Genomic DNA, 22,384 nt, shown 5'->3' on the forward strand with positions numbered 1-22,384 from the left:
TATTAAGTAACAACAGTAAATGCCGACTTTATACAAACCTTATAAATATCAAGACTCATAAAATCAGGCAGTGATTACAGGCACTAGAAAGGGTAAGTCATAAGACTCTTAAATAAGGCTCAGAAGACACACACACTTGAAAACTAGATGACAATTTACAAAACCACTTTTTGGAAACCCATTTGGTATTCAGAACAAGAGTTACTAACACATTTTTAAAAGTTCTTCCCATCAAGACTATAAGGATTACTTACCTTGTGACAAGGAACCAAGCAATTTGACTGAAGTCTGGAGAGGGTCTCATATATGTTTTAATATGTGGCATAGCATTGCTGCGGCCAGATGTGTCAGCCGACCATTTGCTAGTGACAGAAAAGACCCATTACTAGTAAGAAAATATAAATCTGTCAAAATCCTAGTATTAGGAAACTTCATGGAAAGCAAAATCCTGTAATCTAAACAGTACGTACATAGTTCTGTGACGGGAACTTTGGTGTTTTATTAAACTCTGCTTAGAGAGCAGGGTAATAAAGCACTGTAGCCTTTTGGTATTTATTTAGCCTCCCCCCCAACTTTTTTTGCCAATGAGACATGTATATACTCATGTCTATTACTTCTGTTGTGCTTTCAACTGCACGTTTGCATGTCTTGTCTCCTACATGGACTATGAGCTCCTTAAGAGGAGGAATCGGGCTCCCATAGTGTATTACCAAGTACAGGCTCAGGAAAAGTTTGTTCAAAGTAAGTACAAAATGGGAAAAATGCCAACAGGATGAACATTAAAACAATTTTGAAAAGCAGGATGGGGTGCCTGGGTGGCTCAGTGGGTTAAGCACCTGCCTTCAGTTCAGGTCATGATCTCAGGGTCCTGGGATCAAGCCCTGCATCGGGAATCCCTGCTCAGCAGGGAGCCTGCTTCTCCCTCTCCCTTTGCTGCTCTCCCTGTTTGTGTTCTCTTGTCAAGTAAATAAAAATCTTTTAAAAAAATGGGGGGGCGCGTAATTCAGAAACACTTCAGTCCAAGGCTGACATTTACTTGCCAGTACTGCAGGAACTGAGTTCTATAGGAAAAAAGGACCTACATCATGAGGCAACCATCCTTGCTTGCAAAGGGAAGAGGCTGAGACCAAAGCTAGGATTAGGCAGACCATCCCCTCGATCATTAAATTCACTTGAATGACCTGGGAAAGGAGCTCAATATAAAGAAATATTCTCTGTAGGGAATAATCTCCCAACGGGCCCTCAAAGACACACTGAATTAGCCTGCAATCTACTAACATGCAACCTGCCTTTGTTTCCAGCCATCAAGTGTAATAAATGCCTGGAGCCAGCAGGGAAGTGCAATGGCCTAGAACATGCAGTATGCATAGTGGAACAAGAGGAGGACAAATCACAATCTTTTCCCCTGTTCATTCAACCATATACTGAACCCTTACAACAAACCAAGTCTGAGCCCATGTCCTGAAGAAAGAGTGCTGTAGAGTCGGCCCTCAGCAAGCCCGCAGTCACGCAGGGTGTTCATGTGCAGACAGAAGAACTATAATCTGGAAATAGGAGCTAAATGCGGCTGAAACACTATGCCGTACACCTGAAATTAATGCACTCCTGTGTGTCAATTATACTCAAATAACATTTTTTTTAAAACACTGCTTACATAAATTCTAAGTTACCCATAATCATCTTTATTTTTTTTCTTTGAGTGCCAATATTTAAATACAAACCTCACAGATCAGATTCATTCTTTGGTATTAAAAATCTATTTCAAATAATGTTCAAAACCTTGTTTTAAGTTATTTCCATCACTAACATATGTCGATGAAAAAATACAGCTGTATTATATAAGGTTCTTTTTTAAAAGAACAGACTAACATAAATAACATTCTTATTCCTAAAGAAGCAATAGCAGCATTCTAAACCAATTACTTACTGAAAATAGGAATGGAGCCAATTCTGTTTTTCAGCTGTCTGGATGCTATAGGGAAGAGAGCCCCCAGCTTTTAAAAGAAAAAAACAAGTATTATAGAAAATAATTTTAGGATCTTTCATTAAGAATCTACAGTAAACACTGAAAAAACAATACCACTTCCTATTTCGTCTTATGAAATGGTTCTTTGAAAGAAAAAGTCTACACTTGTATTAGGTATGTTCCATTATGGGGTTTCCTTACTTAGGGATACATGTTAAATGGTACATGTTTACAATCTGAAAAGAGGCACTATTTAATCACTCAGAGGTGGTAATTTACATATCAATAACAGCACAGATTCGAAGGTTTTTGAAAAACTGCATTAAGAACTCTGGCCAAGGGGCGCCTGGGTGGCTCAGTGGGTTAGAGCCTCTGCCTTTGGCTCGGGTCATGGTCTCGGAGTCCTGGGATCAAGCCCCACATTGGGCTCTCTGCTTGGCGGGGAGCCTGCTTCCCTTCCTCTTTCTCTGCCTACTTGTGATCTCTGTCTGTCAAATAAATAAATAAAATCTAAAAAAAAAAAAGAACTCTGGCCTATCCTACAGTTCTCATGCAGGTGGTCTGGAGCATCTCCATTTTTGCCCAAGAGCAGGATACCTGGGAAGGCACACTAAGATGAAAACTTAGTCCTCCTGCTTCCTTTACCTCTTATTTTCTAATATTTCCAAACAGAGTTTGTATTAGCTAAACATTCTTACAGACGGAATAGTCATCACTAAATTTAAGTTAAAATGTACAGGGGCACCTGGGTGGTAGTTGGTTAAGCGTCTGACTTGGTTTTAGCTCCAGTCATGATCTCAGGGTCATGAGACTAGGGCCTGTGTTGGGCTCCATGCTCAACAGGGAGTGTGCCTAAGATTCTTGCTCTCTCTCCCCTTCCCTCTCCTCCTCCTGTTGTCTCTCTCAAATATATAAATCTTAAAAAAAAAAAAAAGTCCGGTAAACAGTTGTTTTTAAAAAGTAATTCTAAATGCCATATTCCTGCATAGAAAGTAGAGATACAGTTCCAAGTGGAAACACAATTAGTAGCCAGTTTTTGTTCATCTTTGAAAGGAGGAAAAGTTCTATTGCAGATTCACCAGTGAATTTCTAAACACATGTTGGAACCTCTCCATAAATAATCTATATCCAAAAAGGGCTTTAAATTTCTGAATCATCATAAGGTATGTCGTATCCTCTACTGCAAATAACTTAAAAACGTATTCAGAGCCAGTTATGAAATAGTTTTATGGAAAATACCTTGTTCTTCCCCATTAAAAAGTACATTTTTGAATGAATCTGGTCTAACAGCAGAGGAGAAAGGAAAAGACAAAAACCAACTAAAACTAAAACATCACCATGTCTCAAGCCTCAGCGAAATAATTTTGGCTTTGCCATTAGGTAGCAACAAATGGGCTGATACGTTATACTCCAAGCCTTAACCAAGTTATTTCTGGCAGGGTCACCTGTGGTTTGACAAGCAATAAATGGACCAAATTAGTCTAATTCAAAGCATTCTGCTTCTAGCCATGAGCAAATGCCAATCAGATTTCCTTTTTCCAGAGACAAAACCTGCTTGGGTTTTTGGTTATTGCCTCCTGAATGTGCTATCTGGAGGGCTGCTGGATTCCAAATATAAGTTCAGTGTCCAGCACTGTAAAAGGAAAATAGCGAACAAAGTTGAAAGCTGCCTACAAAATCATCCTAGGCATTTATAGACGAAGTGCTTTAGAAAGCTCAAGTATCAACTAGGCAACATCAAGATTAAGCAGAATTCTGGACCTTAAATATATCTGTGATTCAAATCTGGAAGAACCACACTGAGCCACAGACACAAGCAAGGAAGATACGGAGAGAGAGATCAGAGAAAGGCACGTTAGAATTATCTGGAAAGGCAGAACGCAACAGGGAAGGTGGTTTTATTCGGACATCTTGTCTGGACAACGGACCCACTTTTGGCAGAGGGACCACCTTAACTTGTGGAAATCAGAACAAGTCCTCACAGTGTTACTGTGAGGATTCAGTAACATACTAAAATTGCCCAAAAGCATGGAACCATCTTTGGAACTAGTACTACTCAATATTACCTATTTCCATCATTAGCCAGTTAAGGGAAAATATGTTCCAAATTTGTAACCAGTTCTTTTCTCAAGGAGAATGACATTCTTATTACTTGTTTGAAAAAGTTTACCAGGGCATTTATGAAAGATACACCAAAAAATGCAACTGAGACAGTCTCCCACAGTTACCTGGATATCCTTCTAAGCTGGTTCGCACATTTTCCACAGAAGGATAGATCTAAAAATAAATGAAAAAAATTTCAAAAAAAGGAAAAATACAAAATAACAGTCAAATTGTACCATGTTAAAGAAACTTCTTAAAAGGAATGTTTTTAAGATGAAAATCTCAATTGGAAAGATTTCATTTAGGGAACGCCTGGGTGGCTCAGTCAGTTAGGCATCTGCTTTTGGCTCAGGTCAAGATCCCAGGGTCCTGGGACCAAGTCCCACAATGAGCTTCCTGCTCAGCAGGGAGCCTCCTTCTCCCTCTCCCTGCTGCTCCCCAACTTGTGTACTCTCTGACAAATAATATCTTTAAGTCATTTTAAAACTTAGAAGATATAGTTTAAATTTTAAGAATTTCCATCTTATGAAAAAATGTAACTTCTAGTAACTACAGGAAGTAGATATATTCAATGAAAAACCAATTTGAGTTTCTCCCTCAAAAATGCCAAATTAACCCTGAGTTCAATGCAAAATTAATTTTTTTTTGCAAAATTAATTATCAATTCAAAAGTCTCTAATAATGTTCTGAGCTAATGCTTTACCAAATATTTTTTTCTTTGGCTTGAGAACCAGAAGGAAGGAATGTAAAAATCCCAGACTAGTGTGTGGCTGAAATGGAGCCCCACCCTCCCAGCAGAGGGCACCACCCTCCCAGCACCAGAGGATACAAGGGTCACATGATCACACACGATGATGCTAATGCACTGCTGTTTCCATGCAAGAATCATGGACTAAAACCTCTATGAGAGGGAGGATGGATTTTCATGCTTCTCCAGGACTAGAGATTAAACATGATTATGTGAAGCAGGAAGGGCACTCACCAGATGAAGACGGACGGCACTTCTTCCTGGGGTCCGACTTTCCTTCCCCAGCGTCACCAAGCTTTCTTTAAACTCAGAACACAACCATTTTGAGTCATCAGCTCCCATAGACCCAATGCTTGAGAACTGCCCTACTATGGGCCAGGACTCCCCTTTAGGAGAGGCATGCTCTTTCAGTAGCTGTGAACAGAAAAGCTTTAACAACTCAGAACCGGGTTCTGTCCTAGGAACCCATAATCAACAAAAAATGCTGAAAATATTACATATCAATTTCATACTCACTTTTTCTTCTTTGGAAAATGTTGCTTAAATACTAAAAATATTTTAATGGGATAGGTGGACAGAAGTATTCTTCTAAAATTCTTTGATTTGTATTAAAGCAAAACCAATTTTTTTTTAAAAAAGATCCCTTTTGGTAGGAATGCCAGATAAACCACTGATCTGCCATACGGAATGAGATTTTGCCTTGAAATAATTGTTAATACCTAACAAAAAAATACAAACTATTGTATATATCATTTGAAAGAGATTTCACACCTGGGATCCATGTAGTGATGCTCTAAAAAAATTAAAAAGTGTTTTTATGTATATATACAGAGCACCCTATGCACTGCAGGAGCCTGATCTGCATTTCCTGCTTTTATAATTATGCAAAGCTGCAGAAACAATTCAAAAATATTTGGAAATTTTATCTACTTAAACAAGTACTGAGTGTCTACTTCCAAGAGGCTGAAGAAAAATAAGCCGCAGCAGCTCCCAATGAAGATCATATTCTGACTGATGGATTATTTAGTTTCATAAGTATTATTTTTCTTAACACAGCTTAGGCATTAATATTATAAACGTGGTTACCAAAAATCCTAGTTTTCAGTTTCCGCCCTTCTGCAGCACGGTGTAAGAAACAGGACTGAGGGGTGCCTGGGTGGCTCAGTTGGTTAAGCAGCTGCCTTCGGCTCAGGTCATGATCCCAGTGCCCTGGGATTGAGTCCCACATCGGGCTCCTTGCTCGGCAGGGAGCCTGCTTCTCCCTCTGCCTCTGCCTGCCATTCTGTCTGCTTGTGCTTACTCTCTCCCTCACTCTCTCTGACAAATAAATAAATAAATAAATTAATTAATTAAAAAAAAAAAAAAGAAAGAAAGAAACAGGACCGAGCTGACGGCTATAAGACCCAGTTTCTGTTCTGGTGCTCGACCTCTGATCTGCTACAAGGTCCTGGACATGTCCCTGGGCTTCCATTTACAGGTCAGTGAAAGACCAGTCTGACCATTCCTGTCTTCCCTAGAAGGAAGCTGTGATGCAGCAGGTGTGTGGGAGAAGTGGTCTGGAAACCAAGATGCTCTTTTCCCTCCAGGAAGACTGATTCTACACACTATGTGCTAGCATCTAGCCTTTCTCAACCATCAGGCCACAAACTGACAGCCACCAACCAGCACACTGAAGGCTCAACAAGTGCCCCCTTGCCCTCTCTAGTTCACTTAATCCTTATGCAATTTTGTGAGTGAAGTACTGTTATTATGCCTGTTTTATAGAGGAGAGGCAGGTCACATGACTTATAAACAGGAGAGGATTTGAACCCTTGTATGAGAATCTGCCTCCAAGCTATCCACTCAGCCTGTGTGCTCTAATGCCTTCTTTAGGTCATGACATGAGGATATTACCTTCTACATTCTACCTGCTTTCAACAGCTGCGGTCTCAATTCAAAAAAGGAAATTAAGTTTCATTAACCAAGAGTAATTCTTACATGACCAATACTTCACAGAAAAAGGTAAAGTTTTTAGGAGAGCCACTTGGGAAATTAGTGCCATTAATGGGTCTCCTAAACAGAGATGAAGAAAACCATAATCTTGAACTTGCTTGTTTCAATTTGTTAAGACTTTTCTTTGTTCATTTTCATACCAGCAGCAAAGACTGCTTTTGTAATAATTCTTAAAGGCTCTGGTTAGTAAACAAAATACATCCTAGCACAGTTGTAGCCTTTACTCAATAGTATTTTTCTGTTCTTTGTTGAATTTGTATGTTAAAAATCCTTCAGATTTTTTCCCTTCAGAAATCAAAAGCAACAATAGCTGCATGAATGAGAAATCTAAGAAATAAAGTAACTAAAAAAGTCTTTATACTTCTGCCATTTAGAGCAATGTATACCTCAAAAAGGCAAAACACTAAAAATTACTGAAAACTATTATCGAGCATGCTGTTCACCCACAATTGTGCTATTATGAAGCTGCCATCCAAATATATTATGAAAAATATACACTAAAATTCTGTTACCTTTCTAAGTCTAAAATGTCCCCAATTATCTTTTTGACTTCCTTGAAAGCGTCCTGGGGTTGATCCAATAAGATAAACACTAAGAGAACATAAAACACAAGTTATAGAAAAGAGTGATATGATTCGTGGACCTCCAAATAACAAAATACACACAAAAACTAATGTTATCATGAGATGTTCTAAGAGACCACCTACTTTCTTGAGATGCCTCCTCAGGACAATAACTGATACTCATTTTCAAGCACATCAAATCACGGTGGAACACTCACAAGGGTAAGGTACCAGCAGTGAAACTGTAGCTTCAGGAGTACTCCAAAAGGAGGCTTATGGTGAGCAGGAAGATTACTGGCCTCCACTTTAGCCCCTCAGATCTAGGAGAGGCAGATAGTGAGAGAATGTGCTCTCACGTTATGAGGGACAGCCAGATATCATTCCATCTCCTTCCAAGGCTCCTGCACTGCTGCTACGGTACGGCTCTCAAGGTATTCACCGGCTTTAAGAATCCCGAATTGCTAAGTAACACATACTTGGTTTCAGACAAATCATGTTTGTGGATGGTATCTATCCACTCCTTGAGTGAAGGAGCATTATAAGCCGTCAAGTAGCTGATGAGATCGGCTTTAAAATGTGTTGTTGATTCTCCAGATCTGTGGGTTCCATGGATAATTTGTGGGTATAAGGGGCTCAACCATATTCTGGAATAGAAAAACAAAACAACAACAACAACAACAACAAAACAGTCAGGAAAGCAACTGATCACCATGATACCTCTGCGGACTACACATTCACCCTAAGGAAGAGGTGAATCGCACTTGGTGTCCACATGGTAAGTGCATCGTTAGGGAACATAAGCATAAATCCCATCGCACCACTCCAATGGCTTCCACAATATTCAGAATGATTTTTCAATACCTCACCATGAATGTAGGACCCTGCCTCTGCCCATTTCTCACAACTCAATGCTCTATGCTCCCTCTTTGGCCACACCTTCCTTATTCTTTACCCCCGCCCCCTACCTCCACACTGCTAAGACCCCATGACAATACCTAATAGCTGTATGCCTAATGGTCACAGCAAATCCATACCACCTGTAGCAACTCCAGCAAGCTACCCCCATGTAGCTCTTCAGATAAGAAAAATGTATATACAAAGAAAAATGTATATACAAAAATGTATATACTAAGAAAAATGTATATACAAATCTATTTACAATAAACTCATTTTCATGAGGTATATGCTATAGCAGCATGAAATCTTTTCATATTCTGTACTTTCCTGGTGCCTGCAAAGAGCAGATATCACACTTAATGCTATTACATTTACTAACCGCACACTTTCAAACAACCTAGTAAGCAATGTATTAAAGTTATCTTTCATTTCACCGATTCTCCGCAAAGGAGGGTAGTACCCTTCACCTAAACTTCTATGCACCCACAAGTGGGAAAAGCGTACCTAAACCCCATCCCTCTATGACATGCTCCATGACAGATCACAAAGAAATATCGTTTCAAACCTCGTGCTCAGTTTCAGCTGCAAAATTGCCCGGGCCAGCAGTCCTGCATCACAGGGTGTGTGCGCCTCACACTTGAGATAATGAGCAATGTCAGGCTTAACCAAGCGCTAAAGACGTATTTGCTGTCACCAGCTTTCTGCTTCTGTGGCTACCCCCCTGCAGTTCTACCTGTTAAGCCCAAAGACAAACTGCCCAATTCCTCTTTCACCTGGCACCCCGCAAAGGAGACTGGGGAGATGCAGGCCACCAGGGCAGGAAGCATCCAGAATTGCAAGGATCCTGCCCATACATCTTCTGAACTCTGCACACATATCTAGCAGGGTGGCATGTCACACCTTTCCTTCCCATCTTGAAGAGACCCCTTGGACAAGGGGTAACGTGTGAAGAGGACTACAGCGCAGGTTCTGGGGCCAGATCTGCTCCTAACTGGCTGTGTCCTTTGGGGCCAGCCCAACGAGCTCTGTGAGCACCTGGCGCTCTACATGAGTAACGAGCACACCGGGCTGGACGGATGTGTCAGTCTCTCCCTCACACATAGCAATTCAAAGCTCACAGGCTGCTGGGCTCCTCCTGATTAAAGGCTCCCTCCCATCAGTGTCTGGATGAGGAACAGGACAGACGACAACTTTCTAAACCAGGATACGGAGATGTGAGGTGTTTTTAGCACTTGACAAAGTAAAATGTGTAATTAGCGTGGGCCAAATAATTTTCAAAGTGAGAAATTAACAGGCAGACCGAGCAGCAGCTAAAAAGGATGGCTGAAAGGCTTGTACAGCAGACCAGGACCAGCAGAGCATAACTAGTGGACCAACCGTGAAAATTACACCAAAGGACTATTTTTAAACATTTAAAAAATTATAACCCACAACACAAAAATGCAAATTTGGGATTAGAATCTAGACTCGCTGTGAGATAACAGTACAACAGTACCCTACTTGAGGGTGGCTGGCAAAGGGAAGTTGGAGATTTCATACCCTCCATACTTAAAGTTTGAAACCATGTGCCAACTTAAAGGAGCATGGCTCAAGCTCCTAACTACAGATAGAGCTGGGGGCTAGGGGTGGGACTCTTTGAGCCACATAAGAATCAGTGCCAACTTGATAAACTCCATAAGACTCATGAGTTTCAAAACCCAACCATGCAGCTAAGCAGCTCTAGGAGTAGCAAAGGTGTAGTTAACTCAGTTCTGTTGCTCAAGAGAGTCCTCCTGTGGCTGAGGCTTTTCAGACAGCGGTGATCCCACCCATCCTGAACCAGCTGGAATTCAATGCATTTTGAGAAGCAGCGGGACACTTGAAAACTGGAACATGTTTACAGAACAACTACCAGGCACTGTGGGTGAGGCTCTAAGCCCCTTGCTATGCTGGGGAAAGGGAAGAGAGAGAGCTAGAGATGTCGGGCTCAGGGAAAAGCCTGCCTTTCAAGCTGGAAGGGCTGTCTGAAGGGAGAAGGGGTACCCTTGTTCTATACAGCAGTGGAATCAAATCAAGCCCACAGGACAGAGGCTAGAAGGTCCTGTATTTCAGGTTAACGTAAGGTATGACTTGGGCTCTGCTAACATGCTCTGAAATTAAGAGTTCTAGCCCAGCCTAGGCAGTGACAGGGAGAGTAAGGCAGGGAGGAGGAGAGTGGAGAATACGGGAACTGTGAAAGATGAGGAGGAATGCTTGAGTTTCTTCTAATCCCGGAGAAGGCAGAGATGTACACAATGGCTTAAAAAAGGGAAATGAAAGCCAGCCAGAATGAAGAGCCTACCAATTGGGAAAACACTGCTTAAAACTTGATTTAAGCAAATCTCTAAAACAAAAAAACCCCCAGCCCCTCTTCTTAAAAGGACTCAAAGACTAGATGTGGAGTAAGTATACTGAGGACAAAGGATTAGTAATTAAAAAAAGCATGAAAAAATTTCAAATTTAATTTTTCTCTTGGCGATTCATGACCATATGAACATATCAACGGCTCTAAAAATACATCAGATTTCTTTTATGGAAAAATAAACTGAGGATGACAGGAAGTTTTTAACAGATGATTAACCACTAAGTTCCCCTTCACTACCATTTGGGAAATGGCAAGCCAAAGTACAGTGGGTACCGGGCCAAGTTACTGATGGGTCTCACCAAAAAATGGGTTCAGACCTTTCATTTTACACCCCCTCTCCTGCCTCAGATCCTTTGCATATGCTGTTCCCTGAGCTTGGCTGTAGAGTATGTATAATCCTGTTTTTGTAAGAGCTAATGAAAAAAGGTCCTTCTGTTTACACATACAATTGTCACAGATGTGTATGTACTAAACTGTTAGCACTCGTTATTTCAAGAGGGTGGGCCTGGGGGGTGAGGGGTGCAACAAAATACTTTTTCTGTGTAGGTCTCTTCTCTATGCCACATGTGAGGGGTTTTGTTTTTTGTTTTGTTCTAACAATATAAGAGAAAGGGAATGCCACCCATAGCCACTGCTGTGTAGGAAACAGAAGCCTACAAACCCCTGAGTTTTCTGGTGCCAGTCAGCATGGATGAGGTTGGAGGTGTGTATGACAACACGGAGGCCTTCTTCATACAGCAGTAACATCATTTTCCTTTAATAACAAAGAGAAGAACAAAAGCATTAACATTACTTTTAAAATATGTACTGTTTTTCCAGTGCAAATACCATCAGCTGAAGGAGTGCTTAGACCATTCTAATACTCTTTTAACATTTACAATCCTCATTTCTTCTACACATTAAAATCAAAGTCCATTTTAGTGATAGGCAGAAAACCACCTTCCAAAATGCTCTGAGTATCAGTAAACCAACTTTGGCCTCATCCTGCCTGCAGGGCCAAGCCTGACACTTTGAGCCCTTACCCTAAGCTGTTATCCGCTACTGTTCAGGACCATGGAAACCTTCTTGTCCAGTGTTTTTTGAAGTACGATCACAACCTCTTGCTATATCATGGCTAGCATTTTTTTTTTTTTTTAATGGCTAGCATTTTTTAAGAAGTTACAATAAAGGGGCGCCTGGGTGGCTCAGTTAGTTAAGCATCGGACTCTTGATTTTGGCTCTGGTCACTATCTCAGGGTTGTGAGATCAAGCACCATGTCAGACTCTGTGCTCAACAGAGAGTCTGCTTGAATTCTCTCTCCCTCTGCCCCTCCTGCTTATGCTCTCTCTCAGAAATAGATAAATCTTAAAGAAAGAAAAAGTTGCAATAAAGTATAAAAACTCAAAAATATATTGTAGACATTTAAATAGCTAGTTTTAGCATATGAGTATGGACAAATAGACTGAAGTGTACATTGTATTTTTTAATGTGAGTTGCAGTTTAGAGAAATTTGAAAATGCTTCACTATCCTAAGACTGATCTTTTCTTATACTCCACAAATGCCACACTAATCACTAATGTGTACCTTGCCTTGAAATAAGTCTTTCCTTTATTTACTAAAATCAGACCCAGTTGAGTCCTCCCTTTGCCATGGGCCTTCCTTCCCCAGGCCTCCAGTTATCAGACAGAGTTCTCGTATTTTAATTCTAGCAAGAGAAGGAAAAGGAATAAAAAAGAGCTTTCTACTTGAAGCTGAAGACCTAAACTCCAGTCATCAGTTGGAGGCCATAGGACCCTAAGGAAGTCACTCAGTGTCCCTCAGTTTCTCATTTACAAAGTGAAGGATCAACCCCTTCCTTGCTGCATAGGGTTGTGAGAAGGAAACATAACATGGTTCGTGAAACAAACTCTCTCACATGTGCATTTCCAGGACTCCCTCAGTGTCTTGCTTCATTTCTTCATCTGTTACTGGAGGGCTTTGGCTTCCCAATTGTTTCCTAATTATTTCAGGAATCTAAGTTTTCTCCATGTAACTAGAGATTCACTCCTCGAGGCAGTCACTCTTCCTTATGTCCACTGGGGCCAAAATGCTACTTATACTTAATACCTCCTGTGATGTCAGTTCATGCATGGGGGGCAAAATGAACCACTGGTTCTCGCCAAACAATACTGTGAATAGTATTCGGACAGGAGGAAGTTAATATAAAAATATACTGCACAGAACAGAAAAGAGAGATTTAGCTCTTGCCAAAATGAGAATTTAACCCAAGCTGGCAAACAGTAAGTTAATGCAAAGCTGGAGAAGTGACAGCTGCTGAACCCATTCTTTCTCCATTTATGAAATGTGCTCCCTGAAATCTCGGCAGATTTACACACACATTTGCCAAATAAGCAGCTGACTGTAATTAAGAATAAGGACAGTTATGAATTCAAGATGTAAGTTTCACAAATATTTCCATTAATCAAGGCATCAATTATCAGGAAAATCATGTACTGCTGTCAGTGAATCATACCCAACAGAATCGTGAACTACTCTAAAGAGAGCCATCATCTCACACAAAATGGCATGAGCTAATGAGAATCACAATTAAAAATGGATAAAGGTTAAGAAAGGAGGTCTCCCCTGAACAAATGTTGACCTACATGTCACCTGTTAAGTTATGGGAGCAGCAAAAGGGATGATTTCCAAATCTGGAGCTATTCCTGTAAAGGGGGAGAACACGAATGTCTGCAGAGCACCTATGGGCCAGGCATTCCAGCAGCTCTCCAGAATAGCAACACACCAAATCCCTACAGCAATCCGGGAGGCTTTACCAGTCTCATTTTACAGCTGCAGAATCTATGCTGGGTAGGTAATGGGATGATCACGGTTCCTAAATAAGCCAGAAGAGCTTGTTCAGATCACGTGTGCTGGGATCTTCCTCTCACTGAGGAAGAACGGGGCCAAGGACCTCCACACAACTGGTATGTGAGTGGGTGAATGGGTCGGACAATGTCGGGGGGAGATGAAGGACGAAGTCAGATGTGGTTGGAGCCTGCCTACAGATGCAAGCAGGAAAGGGTGCCTGGACCACCCGGTAGTCTGCCACTGACTCCCAGTTAGACATTCGCCATTCGGCTGCTTTGGTTTCCCTCCTTCCCTGCTATGGATTCTCAGGGCCCGAGGTACTTTTGCTCCCAGCCCTGGGGGACACTGAAAAGCTTCAGAATTCTAAAGCAATGGGTGACAGGCCCTGCGACTGCATGGCATCCTACAGAGACGCAGAGAAAGCATGTTTATTGTACCTAATAGGGATGATGATTACAGGGGGGAGCGGGGCTACATCATGGTTGTCTTTGGATGTTCTGTGCACAGTACGTGGTCGATACATGCTTGCTAAATTGAATGTCAAAGACTACTTCCTATTTACTGTGGTAGCTACACTCTCAAGTTGGGAGGCACATGACACCCCAACACCAGGAGCTGGAAGGTTTCCTCCTTTTTCTAACTCCTATAATTTGGTCTCTCTCACCCGAACACTAAGAGCTAAAAGAATTATTAAGTCTCAAAACACTAAAACTGTGTCTCAATATTTATTTAACTTTTTAAATTTTATTTATTTGACACAGAGAGATCACGAATAGGCAGAGAGGCACACAGAGAGAGAGGAGGAAGCAGGCTCCCTGCTGAGCAGAGAGCCTCATGTGGGGCTCGATCCCAGGACCCTGAGATCATGACCGGAGTCGAAGGCAGAGGCTTAACCCACTGAGCCACCCAGGCGCCCCTGTGTCTCAATATTTAATGAATTCTTTAAAAAAAATTTTTTTAAACGAGCAATGGAGTAAATTCAAGGCATGAGTTTAATCTCCTACAAGATACTTGCATTTTAACACTGTGTAAAAACTACACAGACTATGTGGCTGGGAAGGATTCTGTTATAATTGCTTCTCTAGGCATTCACAACTCCAAGTGAGTAACTGCTGGGTTCAACCTGCTAAGTGTGTATGTTTAACGGGGGTGTGGGAGAAGGAGCAGACCAAAGGAAAAAAATGAGGTCACTTTTAGCTGTAAACAAACAAGAATAAAAAATGAGTTGTAGTTCTATCTTCAACAGTAGCTGGAAGGTAATTGCTGGTCTACTCAGAACCTCTATATAATGAAAAGGAAGCCCAAATAATTTGTTAAATAGCATAAAAAAAGATAGCCTCTCTAGGATCAATCGAATGTCATTATGCTAGATCCTGGCCAGGCCCAACACACCCAGTCCATCCCAGGACTTATAGTGTAATTGAAATGAAGATGGAAGACATGGGCTCTCCTATGTGCCAGCCTGTTAACTGCAGCATGATTAAGCCCAGTGCTGACTGCTGGCACGAAATGGGTGGCTAGGGCAGGGTGCTGGCACTAGAGACCTAGCATACCATGTCCAGGCCCCAAATGGGAGACAGTATTCCAGAATCAGTAAGATTTTTATGCTCAGGGTCCAGCTTAGGGCAGTGAGCTAGGGTCCATCTGGTGCTATTCACTGCGGGCAGAATGTCTATCTATGACAGGGTGACTATTGCCATCCACCGCCAGGCTCTCCTGTGATGCAGGGAGAGGAGCCCAAGACACCTATTCAGTCTATTCAAGGCTATTTTGTATCATTTGCTGAAGCTAGCATCCTGTGACCTCCGTGCTACTAAAGAGTAATTTATACCTGAGCTAAATGCTTAAAGTTCCTAACAATCCTCAAACCCTCTCCTGTTAGAAGCTACCAATCACGGATGGTTGGTAAATACTGCAACATTTACTCAAGGGCATCTAGACCAGATAATGTAGCACTGAAAGGCATCCTCTTATGAAATGGCTCAACTCTTCCGGCCCTGGTTCATTTTGAAAACAGGCTTACGCTGCAAAATGCATTTTGCCATTAAAAAGATGAACGTATTTCCTTATTTCAAGTCACTATAACATCAAGAAAACGATGACCATAGCGAGACTCAGGACCAATATTCCTCATATGAGATTGCTTCTTGCCCCAGAGATGGATCCGAAGGAATCTGCTTGCAATACCAACCCATTTCCAATGCTGGTCTCCAAGATGAGGCTTTGTCACATCCTTCTGACAAATCCTTTCTAGAGAAATGTGATTCATAAAAATATTGAAACAGGGACAACCATATCTTATTCTTTTTCTCATTTATAGAAAAATTATGTAAAAAGGCTCCAACAGCTGGGCTCACGACAGTAGAACAGGAGTCAAGCCGATCACTGGGTATGTGTCAAGCAGGAAGTAATAGGGGTTTTTCCTGTCTAGTTTACAACTTCTCAAAGTTATTCTAAAAGGAACTTCTGAGAAGTCTTGAGCAGGAATATGCATCAGCTTCTCAAGTTAACAACTCTGTAAAATAGGGGTATCTGGGTGGCTCAGTGGGTTAAGCCTGTGCCTTCGGCTCAGGTCATGATCTCAAGGTCCTGGGATCGAGCCCCACATCAGGCTCTCTGCTCAGCAGGGAACCTGCTTCCCCCTCCCCTCTGCCTGCTTTTCTGCTTACTTGTAGTCTCTCTCTGTCAAATAAATAAATAAAAATCTTAAAAACAAACAAACAAAAAAGACCAACTTTGTAAAATAGTTTTTTTCTATCACAGCATGAGGCTGACCTAACAATAGTCTATTTAATGAAACTCAGCATCCTAAGAGATCCCCAGACGTTAAGGTAGTAGAATCCACAGGCACATGACTGACACATACAGTCATCCATAACTACAGACCACACAACCATCAAATATTCCCCTCAAGCTGGCTGTAAGAAATGTCCTAAACAGAAAGAAAGCAGAAACTGCATTACAGATTCAGATTTTCACACTGAGAGCCAGAATCCCAGGACTTTGTCTTAAGGCCATTAGTAAACGGCTCCACTGCCTCTAATTTTTACTGATAGACTCTTTTCCCTGGCAAAACTGTCACCCGTGAGTTCCTTCAAAAGCACTTTTTGGGGGCGCCTGGGTGGCTCAGTGGGTTAAAGCCTCTGCCTTCGGCTCGGGTCATGATCCCAGCGTCCTGGGATCGAGCCCCGCGTCGGGCTCTCTGCTCAGCAGGGAGCCTGCTTCCTCCTCTCTCTCTACCTGCCTCTCTGCTTACTTGTGGTCTCTGTCTGTCAAATAAATAAATAAATAAAAGCACTTTTTGGAACAGCCTCCTTGGCTCTCATAAAATCATACCCTCCCCCATCTCATAAAAACTTGCTTACGTGTGGTGTGTTCCAAATGCAATATCCAACTTTGCCTAGGATGAAAAAGAAATTGAGTCACTTATTTTGAACAAACTCCATATCCCTATCTATTGGAAATCAGGTTACAAAGGGTTCAGGTCAACTTTGTTTTGAATTGTTTTTACTGCCCTCTTGTGGACAAGCCCTGGACTGACACTACAACTTTCAAAATCCTACCCAGTGAGGCTTATTAAGATTTTTTTCTATTAGCCAGAATGATTTGATACCTACTCCATTTTTAATTATAGTAATCAAGAAGCAAGACACAGGATTTCTTTAGTTGCCAAAAAACAAAATGATACCCTATGCAAAGTTTTAAGATATTTGGCTTATTCAGAAATTAATGTATCATAAAGTTTCCAGACCATATATAAAAAAAACAATATGGTAGCAGTACCCATTGTGGTGCTGAACCAGAAGTCCTCTTATACTGACAACCTGACAAGTGCTGAAAAGAGATAATGTATTCAATCTATTTTCCTATTACAAAATGATACCTTTACAAACAAACAGGAGTGGGTGGAGAATTAAAACATTTTTATGTAACATCTGGTATAGCAAGACCTTGGTTAAGTAGAATATGCCTAAAGATGGAGGCCATGAAAGAGTTAAACAGAAATGTCAAACCAGGTCAACATTGAGGAGTACAGGTGTAGGGACACAAATCCCATCCCTACACCTCTGGGTGACTTTGAAAAATACTTAAATTTCTGTGCCTTATCTTACCCCTCTTTACAATGAGGGTGCTGTCAGGGGACTCAGAGTTTTAGGAGTAAATGAGACAATTACACGGACTGTCTAGAAATCAGAGCCTCCAAGGGATAAGCACTCTACAAATGGAACCAAGCACTACTACAATCAAGCCTCCCGCCCCAACAGGGCAGAGGGATGGACCTGTTTGCTGGAGGAAGAAAGATGCAACTGGAATACAGGGTAGTATGACGCAGCCCGTCTTGGGGATGCTCTGACAGGTGGCCCCGCTAACTACATTCCTAAGCGCAGTGTTTGTGGATGCTCACAGACCAGAATTCATTTGTATGTTCTGGCCACACAAATCAAGAGACCAGGGAACAGAAGGTCTTTAAAATTACAGAATTAGACTGAAGACAGTCTCCCTGTAAACTGATATTTAGCTCAGATAAAGCAATGGTCAAAAGTCTGGCTTCCAAGTTGAGTTTCGCTATAAGCTGTTTGCTCTTGTGCAAGTCTAAGCACAAGGATAATAACTTGAACAGGTGACAGTTAATGGATGCTTTTTAGGCAAATACACCAAATCCTCAGCATAAAAACCCAGTGAAAAAAACGATTAGCAATCCATCCTAAAGATAAACAAATCAGGCTTTCAGAAGTTAAGTGATGGGCCCAGAAAGGCATAGTTAGTGGGAAGAGAACTGCAGAACCCAGGCAGTTTGAACCTTGACCACCACAAGGTCTCAATCTCTCCCCTCTGGTCCTGCATGTGCAAAATGGGAACATCTGCTGATTCTTTGACTAGTATGCCTCAGCTTCATCAAGTAACACTATGTTGTGCAACACCGCCCCCCCCCAAAAAAAGAATTCATCTTAGAGACAAGATATAACTATATTTCAACAGGTCAGGATAGGGCCACAAATCTCTACTTTAGACTAGAAATGAGACCTTCTGAACAGCTCTTTACTCAAGCTAAAGACGACCATGCCCTCTAGCGGCCGGCCGGAGCACACCACCAGACCGGCCACACACCCCCACCCTACTTTTCAGTACAAGGAGCTCGTAGTACCTGAAAAAGACCTCCTATTTCCACGGATTTCCTGACTGGTCTTTAGGATTCCTGTGTTATTTTCCACCCACAATTAGTCTCATTAGCACCACCCTATTGCAGTTAAACCTCTTCTGCTTTTGGAAACAAAAGCAACCAAAGGATTTTAGGCAAATGCCAAGCTGAGGCTTATCTATGTGTAGAAGGTGAGCCACAAACATGTTGGGTAAAGGAGTGACTTTTAAAACTCCACCTATATATAAAGTACTGTGGGTTAAATCGTAGGAAAAATTTAGTACCAGCTTAAGGTTGATCCGACTGAGGTTTCTCTCTTTAAATCTTTAAGCACATAGGGGCGCCTGGGTGGCTCAGTGGGTTAAAGCCTCTGCCTTCAGCTCAGGTCATGATCTCAGAGTCCTGGGATGGAGCCCTGCATTGGGCTCTCTGCTCAGCGGGGAGCCTGCTTCCCCCTCTCTCTGCCTACCTGTGATCTCTGTCAAATAAATAAATAAAAATCTTAAAAAAAAAAACCCACATATACACAGATAACATTGTATAGTTGAAAGAACATCAAAATGAGTTGGAATTCTTACATCTTATATGAAGACGGAGAAAAAAACACTAGAGAAAAAATGGAGAAAAGTCATCTAGGTTCCATGTAGTTCACTCTTGTCAACAAACTCCAAGAGCAGAAATCCGGAGGCTATCTCACTCTGGCAAGGAGAGAAAGGGGCTGTGGAAGTATCTGAACATTGGCTGCTTGAAAATGGACTGGCCAGTTCCTAAAACAGGAGAAGGTCAGTATGACACCAGCCACTTCACAGCCACCATTTCCACAGGAAGGAAATCCTACTATGAAAAATTCTTGCTTTTCTTTCCCCCATGTGCCGGTTTCTTGCATGAAATGCCACACACAATATTCTCTTCGAGGTGGAACTAAAAGCAACTGGTCATAACGGAAGTCCAAGACTTATAGTGTATTTCCACGTATGGACTGAAGAGCATTAGGACAGAATTCTGGGACTCTAACAAGAACCTGGGCAACAACTTCCTGGCCTTTTCAGCTTTGCTTTGGTCCCTGCAAATCAAGCAGAAACACCTGTTCTAAGACCACTTAACATCTCATCAGGCTTGGATGATTTGCAGCTCGACTCACATAGGTAGTTTCCTAACAGGTTTGCTTTTAATTTGTCCATCTCCCCAGTATAAACCTTCGCCACAATTCACGTGAAAAAGATCAGAAGACTACTGGACACAGGTCAGCAGCAGCTAATAACAGTCAGGTAAGTTGTCAAAATAAAAAGTTTTAAGCTGCACTCCTAGAAAGCAGCAACCACTGAACTATATCCAGACAACCTGGTTAGGTTTGAGAAGGACACTGACAAACTAGATGCAAACAGAGGACTGGAGGCACGCTGAGGGAAGACAGGGATTCTTGTTATAAGTACAACCAAAGAAACCATGCTTGATCCTAAAGAAAACTAAGGAGGAACAACAGAGGACTTTACATATAAGAATCATTCATATCTGAGATTGAAATTTATTTTATGTGGCCCCAGAGAGGGGAATCAGGACCCAAGCTTGAAAGGTAAAAGGAAATGGTGAGGACTTTTGTTTGGCAAGGTCACAATACCCAGATACCTAGTCAGATATTGCCATGAAGGTTATTGTTAGATGAGGTCAACATTTAATTTAGTAGAAGGAGTAAAACAGATTACCTTTCGTGGACCTCAACCAGTCCATTGAAGGCCTAAGTGAAAAAAAAAGGCCAACTCCCTCAAGGAACAGGGAACTCAGTCTTCAGACTATCTTTGGAGCTGAGCTGCAGCACCTCCTCTCTTCTGGGCCCCACCCACACACCTACCCCACAGCATTTGGACTTGCCAGTCCCCACAATCATGTGAGCCAACTCTTTTCAAAGAAGTCTTTCTACATACACATACCCTATCGGTTCTGTTTCTCTGGAGAACCCTGACACATACAGAGACATCAGGTCAACATAAAGAAAAATCCTTCCAACAAGGGCTGCCCACGCATAGATGGGCTCTCTCAGGAAGCATTTAGGTCAAGGCTAGACAAGGAGCCGTTGGCGATGTTAGAGATAGGACTCTTGCTCTAGGTGGGAGGCTAGACTAAATGTCTAAATTTCCTTCCAACTCTCAGACTAAGCAGGATTCTCAAACAGCCACAGGCAGCCTACCTGGCAGAGGGAAATGTTTTCATACGGCTTGGCCTGGGCATGTAAGTGAGCCTTGGCTTCTCGTTTATCTCCATGCACAAGCAGGATCGGTTTCTTCCTGAAAACAGATCAGAAGTATTTACAATACATATTTTATAAAAAAGACTAGTTGATCAGTTAAGGAATTGGTTAAGGAATGCTAGTTTTCTTACCACCAGACAAGTATTTCTGGCCTTTGTGGTCATGGAGTACAGAGCTAATAAGTAGCACTGCTCAGTTAATCTCCACTAACCAGTTACATTTACAACAGCATCGTGTGGCCTGTCCCAAAGCTCTGTTATGACCCAGAGAGATTGTGACTCGAGAAAGTCCCTGCGTAATTATCTTCTTTGGTCCAAAAGAACATATAGTTAGCTCTGTGTTCATATTTTCAAGGTCAGATTAAAAGAAAAACATGTATTGTTATCTAGTAGGATGCTCTTTTCTTTCCCTTTCTTTAGACCAAAGAGCATTTCCTCATTAGACCTATCTTCACTGAACTATCGTGTGCTAGGTACGGCAGCAGCAGTCCCCCAAGATCCAAGAGTGAACAAGCCCAGGCCCACCGCACAATGCAGATTAACAGGTTGTTATATGTCAGTGAATCAAGGCACTGTGTGGCTGAGTCTTGCTCAGTGAAATAAAAGGTGCTGCGTAGGACTTCTAGGAGACTGCTCAGAGGAAGCACAGCTAGGATGTGGCCCTTTTGTCCCTTCCCCTTCCTGCCATCTGAACCACAGACCAGTGGACCTGAAGCCCTGGGTGTCATCCTGGATCATGGAGGGAGTCTGAAGACATGTACTGGGATGATGGGACAGAAAGACATAATGGGTGGGTAAGTCCTTGAGAACTGTAGCAGCCCCCAATCCAGACTACAAATGTCTACCATCTGGACTTCTTAGGTTGGAGAAATTACTTCCTCTCATTTAAGCCACGGTTATTTTTGCTTTTCTGTTACATGTAGCTAAAACTAATCCTATATGTCACAGGTCAAATACAAGCCTTTGAGTGTCAAAGCCATTTGGGAAATTTCAATAACATTTTGCCTACTATTAATAAAGGTTTCCAGAATCTGAGGTCCTAAATTCCTTTACCTACCTGCTATTAGGGGTTTTGCTAGGTGAATGTTAAAAATGAGACAGGTGGTGGGGCACCATACAATGCTATTTTTATTTGGTCTACACTGCCTAACACCGGGCTGAGGAAGTGTAGAAGACAAACTGAAAAGTCCATCACCTCCATACTCTGGACAAGGGAAGTTTTAAACCCCCTTCACTAGCTCCTAAACCACAGGAAGAATCATTTGCAAAGCAAAGATTCTTTGAACATGGGTACCTAGGCAGCTCAGTCAAACATCTGCCTTTGGCTCAGGTTATGATCCTGGGGGCCTGGGATTGAGTCCTGCTTTGGGCTCCCTGCTTAGTAGAGAACCTACTTCTCCCTCTCCCTGCTGTTCCCCCTGCTCTTGTGTTTGCATGCTCTGACAAAAAACACCTATAAAAAAAAATTCTTTGAACAGCACTGCCGCACTAACTGTGATATGCTTACAAGTCTGGAAAGC

General features: G+C 41.9%; 1 protein-coding gene across 4 annotated transcripts in view; it reads right to left on the reverse strand.

Moving 5' to 3' along the window:
• The window catches only part of TDP1 (tyrosyl-DNA phosphodiesterase 1), an 86,014-nt gene that overhangs the window by 55,848 nt on the left and 7,782 nt on the right, over positions 1 to 22,384 (reverse strand). For 3 of the 4 annotated variants that reach the window (XM_059373535.1, XM_059373534.1, XM_059373537.1), the window contains exons 5-13: positions 20,806 to 20,902; positions 16,846 to 16,880; positions 11,314 to 11,406; positions 7,849 to 8,016; positions 7,322 to 7,400; positions 5,052 to 5,231; positions 4,195 to 4,243; positions 1,928 to 1,994; positions 255 to 362 (exon numbers count right to left, since the gene is read on the reverse strand). In XM_059373535.1, the coding sequence (XP_059229518.1) occupies positions 255 to 362; positions 1,928 to 1,994; positions 4,195 to 4,243; positions 5,052 to 5,231; positions 7,322 to 7,400; positions 7,849 to 8,016; positions 11,314 to 11,406; positions 16,846 to 16,880; positions 20,806 to 20,902 (876 nt within the window). The remainder of the gene's footprint in view (positions 1 to 254; positions 363 to 1,927; positions 1,995 to 4,194; positions 4,244 to 5,051; positions 5,232 to 7,321; positions 7,401 to 7,848; positions 8,017 to 11,313; positions 11,407 to 16,845; positions 16,881 to 20,805; positions 20,903 to 22,384) is intronic. The other variant, XM_059373536.1, reaches the window with a different exon arrangement.

The sequence above is a fragment of the Mustela nigripes genome, chromosome 13 (assembly GCF_022355385.1).
Source record: "Mustela nigripes isolate SB6536 chromosome 13, MUSNIG.SB6536, whole genome shotgun sequence".
In the NCBI taxonomy this organism is placed as follows: Eukaryota; Metazoa; Chordata; class Mammalia; order Carnivora; family Mustelidae; genus Mustela; species Mustela nigripes.